Here is a 7091-nt window from a genome sequence, read left to right on the forward strand (position 1 = left end):
GTTGTATTTGGAGAATATTATAAATTTAAGTTTTTAGTAAAATCAAATTATGTACTAATCAATTAATACTCATTACAATATTTATGATATAGTAATTAAAAACATTTTTCTACAATTATAAGCATTGTTAACATTTATATATATATATGTGTATATGTTAAATCTAATAATGTATATTCTTTAGAAAATAGAAATTTTGTAACTTTTATTGTTAGCAAATTTTTCACTCAATTCAGAATCAAGTAGAACAATAATTATTTGTTTTATTATATGTTTATCTCTCAATTAATCCTACTTTATATCTACTAAGAATCTAATTAAAGGTGATATCACAAATATCTCTTCTGATAAGGCTGATAAATTAATTATATATTGCTCATTATTAATTGTAAGTTGACAAAATAGAGTAACATGTTCTATCAATAACTAAACTTTTGTACTTTCTTGTTCTTCCCATGGTCTTGGAATTCTGACATTCTTCCAATTATCTAAATCAACCTGAAGAAAAAAAAAGTTATATCTGCATAAACAGATTATAAACAAAATATATATTTTTAAATCGAGAACTATAGCTCTGTATATATAATACAAAAGAAAATATATTTGTACTGCCAAATAAAGTTACACTATACTATTAATTATTTACAATTGTGCATAATATTTTTAAACTGAGTTTCTATAATATTTGACAATTTTATTACGATTAAAAATAATTTAATAAATAAAAATTTTCAAAATATATTGGCATTTATTAATTTAATCTTCTATTTGTTTAAACTCTATATTGCTTATTGTTTTTCTCTTTTCTTCTACAAAAAGTATACTTTGGAACATTTTGTTTAGATTAAATAACTTGAGAAAGAATTTGATTTTGTAAATTAAGTTACATTTTCAGAGATCTCTTGCAACAGCATTATTTATTTGTAATTATTATATCGAGTGTTTCATAGAAAATTACTGAAACTAATTAGTTGTCATTTTTTAATGCATGTAGTTATTGAGAAAACAAAAATTGTGCTGGAAAGAGAAAAATCTACAATTTTTAATGGATATAAATAAAATGTATACCAGTTTATTTTATTGATAAAAAGTAATGAAAAGTGTTAATAATCATAAACTAATGATAAATATTCTCAACAGTGGCAGATTTAATAGCAGCTATTAAAAGGATCATCAATAACATTAAAAATGACATATTAGAAAAAGTTTTTATGAGTTTTCATAAAAGAACAGGATTTTGTACAAATTCAGATGGTGCGCACTTGGAAAATATTTATCATTAGTTTAAATATGTGATTATTAGTTATTTTCATTACTTATTTCCAATAAAATAAACTGGTATACAAACATTTGATTTATATCCATTAAAAACTGCAGGCTTTTCTCTTTTCAACATAATTTTTGTTTTCTTAATAACTGCATCCATAAAAAAATGACAGCTGATTAGTTTCAGCAATTTCCTATGGGACACCCATTGCGTACCTTTTCTAATTTTTCATATTCCTTTTCTATGGTGATTTCCTCCAATGGTCTTGTCTCAACTCCTTTTTTCTCCAATTCATCCCGTATCGAATATTCAGTTATATTTTTATATTTATACCTGAAAATTCGCTGAAAATAAGTCGACAAAATTTTGCCAGATAGAAACAATAATTTAAAATAATGAAATGAGGATAGGTATCTGTAAAACACATTTTCAGGTAATTACCTTAATTCTGTAAATTCACGAAGGCCATACGATCCGCCGAATATAAAGATCATAAACGGTATCCCATATTGCCAAACTTTAGAGTGTGACATTACTTGCTAAATTTAATTTAATATTGTATCATAGGAGAGAAGTCTGTGACTGCGCGCATCTTTTTGACATCAGCTGATCAGCTGATAGTTTCTATTTTAGGTGGAAGTGGAATTAAATGAAACGCCTCTATGCTGAAACATGAGCTCTGAACTGCGTAGCAGATATTAATTCATGATGATAATACAGATATATAAATTATCGACGAAATTTAAGTTAGCGATGACATGTGCAGAGATGACTTTTGTCAAGATTTTTGAAAACAGATAACAATAAGCAAGAGCAATGTCGCATTTATAAGTTCCTCAAATTAAGATTCTTGGCTTCTCTCTGATCATATTGGAATTGTAACGTCAGAGGCAAGAAAACACAAGCTAAAGATTTTTTAAAATTAAGTTAAGTTAATAAGTTAGTTGCTTATAAAGTTACATGAACAAAAAATTAACATAAAGTTAAAATTAAAATTAACCGAATAAGTTAAATCAAAAGTTAATTTTTAAAAACGTTATTTTTATATTAATCTATATAAAATTTTGTTTGTTAATTATTTTAAAATTTATAATAATAAACAAAGAAATTTTGATTTTTATATAGAAATATATTTTTGGTAATTACAATAATTTAACTACAATTAAATAAATGATCATAAAAATTAATAATATATATTAATTTGAAAATAATGTTTATAACTTACAAAAAAATCAATAATGCGGTATTCAGAGATAAATAAAATTTATAACTTAGGAAAAAAAGTTAATAAAGTTTTTAGATCAAAAATAACTAGTTGAAGTTAATTTAATTAATACATTTTAAATTAACTAAGCTATAAGTTAACAGTTATTAACTTTTTAACTTTTTTAAAACTTATTTTAACTAATTAACTATATGCTAAAAATTCTTAGATGCCATTATTTCATTAAAATATTTTTTCATTTAAAAGTATAATAGCATCTGAGAAATTTTCAGCGCGTGTTTTTTCGCTTTGACGTCACAATTTAACATGGCCGCGACGAGGAACCCAGGAGTCTTAAATTGGATATATGAATTTTAAATTAGCACATGTCATACATGAATATAAATTATTAGGTAACATTTTTAAATTTATGGCTATTTAGAATTAAGTATCTTTGAATATTGATTAAAAGGGAGAAGCTATATTTTCATTGATGATACATATATACATATACATACATATATATATATATATATATATATATATATATATATATATAGTTTCTTTCTTGCTTTATTTATAGTATCATGCATGATCACCAACAATATGTTGGATGAGAATTCAAAATGACATCGAAACTAACTGGCATTGTCAAGAGAAAACCGAGCGTTTCACGAAGCATTCAAGGTTGCATCATTCCTGTAATGGCATAATTTTAACCCTAATAATTTAACTCTTATGATGAATTTTTATTATTAGAACTATGATGCTTCCATTAGGAGCGTTTTTCATATTTACATAAAAATAGCCTAATTTTTCTGATCGACTGTTCTCTTTATAAAGAAGTTTAAAACTAGCAGTTTCGTCTTTACAAAAACTTTTTTAAAGTAAATATAAAATATTTTTTCATTGGGATTTCTTGATAATTCATTTCATTGATAATTTTGAAATCCATGCAGAAACTTAGCTTATATAAAGTCTAGAAACTAACCTCCATAGCAAAAACATCAGTGATATCATAGTGATATGTTCTGGATATCATAACGATATGCGAATGCCCGCTTTGTCACAAGTGTAATATCACAGATTAAAAGACAGATCGCCAAAGGCCTGTCTAAAGAGGAGACCGTCATTTTTGCTTCTTACCGACACACTTTGCGACAATATATATAATGTAAATTACCTGCGAAAAAATATTTATGTTTGTTTATTAATAAGATGTTGGACCACTATTTGTCTTTTTTCTAGTGAAATGTTGTCTCATATATTCTTCTATCTGCGCATTGTTTTAGAGATGTTGAAGGAGGAAATCTGCTTTTCACTCTTTTTAAAAATTGCCTATAGTCAGATGATATTAAGCTATTAAGATGTTTAAATATTTTCCCTGGCCAGCACAATTACCAAATTTAAATATATTATCAAACCACTATAAACAGTTTTATGGGAGTGAAAAACTTTTTCACTCCCATATACATAGTGGTTCGATGATATTTAAATTTGGTAATTGTGCTGGCCAGGAAAAATTAAACATTTTAATAGCTTTATAATATCATCGGACTGTAGGCAATTTTGAAAAAAGAGTGAGAAGCAGATTTTCTCCTTCAACATCTCTAAAGCAATTGGCAGATAGAAGAATAAGACAACATTCCACTGGAAAAAAATGCAAATGGTGGCCTAACATCTTATTAATAAACAAATATATATTTTTGTATTATACGTGCAGGCAAAGTGGCATTTTGTGTGCGTGTTTTCTGTGCGGAAAGCGGCCAATTTCCCACGCCGCTATCTAGCGGCAACGCGGTGAGTGAATAAGCCGCATTCAAAGCCATTGCCTACGGCTGAGCCGCGTTCAAAGTCATTGCCTTCAAAGTCATTGGCTTCAGCCGTGGACAATGACTTTGAACGCGGCTATTCCCGCATCGTGCCGTCGCAAGATGGCGGCGTGCGATCGGCCATCTCGCGCACAGAAAACGCGCACAAAGCCACTTTGCCTGCACTTGTAATACAAAATATCGTGTGTATCAAGTGCGGATTGACAATTGTTCACTCGTGTGAGGTGGTCGCACTCGCCTTCGGCTTGTGCGTTTATCCCTCGTACTCGTGACCAATTGTCAACTTTCCGCAATTGATACACAATATACTATTGTTTTCACAGATGTTCACATTATTGTGTCTGTATATATATATATATATATATATATATATATATAAAGACATATATATGGTGTCTCAGATTACCCGTATATTTTGTACATGCCGAATATTTTGAAAGCGACTTTAAAATTGACCTTGAAACTTCTTTCATAATTGTTGCCAAGGTCAAATATTTATCATTATTTTATGTATTTGTTAAAGCTTTACAACTTTTGTCGTGCTCAATTTTCAAAATAATAATATAATATAATAAAGTATAAAAGAGTTTAAAATAATATAATAAAGTATAGTAATTCAAAATAAAATTTGAAATTATATTTTAGAAAGCGAAGATGGCCTTCAAACTCAGAACATTACTACTACATATAAATCTTCAGCGAAACGCACCATAGTAACATTTGCGCCTACAGATACGAGTATCCCGTGTGATAATGATCGAGGTATTTTTTTAAAATTAATAATTGTTACTCTTTTTTTTCTTGTAATAAGAAATAATAAAAATATTAATATGAGAAGGTAATATTTTTTATAAAAGAGTATTCGTATGTGTATGTATACATGCATATATACGTGACATGCATATATTAATGACATATTTATATTTAATTCTATATTTTGCTAAAGAAAGAAGTTATTTTAAAAAATTTTAAATAGAACTAATTTAATTTTTTATATAAATCGATTTCTCGCAATATTCATAAAAATGTTATAAAAAGGAGTAGCCAAAAAGTGAAGTTTATGAGATATTCTTTAATATCATATAATTTTACATTAACTATAAAAGATTTTATAAAATATTCATGTTTTGATAATCCTACCTCAATTATTTTATATGCATAAAATAATGAATTAAAGGAATTAATTAGTGCAAAAAACACATAATTGTTTTTAAGAAAAAATATGCAGTTGGTTATTAAATTACATATCCTATATATGATATCGCTATTGTTGTATTATTACAATTTATGTGTTTAGATGTACAATTTATATTATTTATGAACATTATAGGGCCATCCTGTTTGATGAATATAGAGCAAAATAATGAATTGATTTCAAATGAGAGTTGCGATATAAATAAACTGGATTCTTCCAACACGCCTTTGTCACAATCAAATACTTCTAAAAAATCAATGAATAAATTCACGCAGACGTTCTTCAAGTCTATGATAAATCTATCAAATCGACGGTTTGTCGAAATCATCAATACGTCCATAAATCATGACGATAATTTTTTAGTATTTTATTGAATTATTACCTGAAAAAAATCAAGATAATGACACTGTGCAATATATTATGAATAAATAATATGCAAATCTCTAATCAATATTATCTTTTTCTCTCACTAATAAAAATAAGAGTTTCGTTAGAAAAAAATAATTTAGATAAATTATTTAGATGAATGACGATTTTCGTAAATACTATATTTTAGATAAGATGTTTTTGTTTTAAATTTAGATAAAATATAAAATATAAAATTATAAAGCGTTTTATCTAAATAAGAAAACAATTTAAAATATAAAAATATTATGTTTATACTTTTATTTTATTTTAATTAACTTTTGTTTTTAAAACAAAAAATTTTTTTAAGTTTGATTTGTGAAATATACAGGGTGTCCCAAAACACTATAAACAACGCTTGTGAGGAAACAGAACGGATCGTGTAATAAACAAAAAGATCACATATATCATTTTATTAAATTCTTCACAGTAGTTATTTATATTATTTAATGTTAAGTATGTGAATGTTTTTAATGTAATCGCTCAAGAATTTCAGACATTTCCCTTCCTACAAAACAAAGCTAAATATGTCACTACTTGTATAGATATAAGACTAAATTTTTGTTAAACATTATCTTAAATAATTTGAAGATAATATTTTTTTTATTTGAAATAAAGACAAAAACAATATATATTTATATAAAATTAAAAAATGAAACAATTATTTATTGGATGATTATCTCAATATTTTTATTCAGATAATAGAAAACTACTAATCACACATATTAAAATGTATATATATTTTAAAATAAATAATCTATTAATATATTATATACAATATAGAAATAAAGCATTTTATATACATATATTATTATTTCTTAGAAGAATTTCTCCCAATTAAGAAATCAATAAACAAAGCGTCACCGATAAAAATATAAAACGCTCGACTTTATACAATCATAATAATTTGAATCATTGTATGGGGATTTAAAAAAGAAAAAATAAAACAATATACAAAAAAAATATATAATGAAAAATATTCACTGACAATGAGTAAACGAAATCATATGTTGTATTCAAACAGTTTAAAAAATGATATATGTAGACAATATGTGTTTGTTACTAGATAAAAAAACAATATTTTTTTTTTAAATTTGTAAATATTTTCTATTAACACAACTCAAAAAATGATGTCATTTGTACAAATGATACAAACATTCAAGAAACTTAAATATATTATAGATATAT

General features: G+C 25.6%; 1 protein-coding gene across 1 annotated transcript; it reads right to left on the minus strand.

Annotated features, from left to right (window-relative positions):
* Nucleotides 1-348: 348 nt before the first annotated feature.
* l(3)neo43 (cytochrome c oxidase assembly protein COX16 homolog l(3)neo43) lies at nucleotides 349-1901 on the minus strand. The gene is made up of 3 exons (XM_029306637.2): nucleotides 1709-1901; nucleotides 1483-1600; nucleotides 349-498 (listed from the first exon to the last, which is right to left on the minus strand). Exons 1-3 carry the CDS (start codon nucleotides 1798-1800, stop codon nucleotides 427-429), a joined length of 282 nt encoding a protein of 93 aa, XP_029162470.1. The 5' UTR covers nucleotides 1801-1901; the 3' UTR covers nucleotides 349-426.
* Between the last annotated feature and the right edge of the window lie 5190 nt (nucleotides 1902-7091).

Source organism: Nylanderia fulva, unplaced genomic scaffold (genome assembly GCF_048542155.1).
Source record: "Nylanderia fulva isolate GAGA-0341 unplaced genomic scaffold, ASM4854215v1 Scaffold59, whole genome shotgun sequence".
Classification (NCBI taxonomy): Eukaryota; Metazoa; Arthropoda; class Insecta; order Hymenoptera; family Formicidae; genus Nylanderia; species Nylanderia fulva.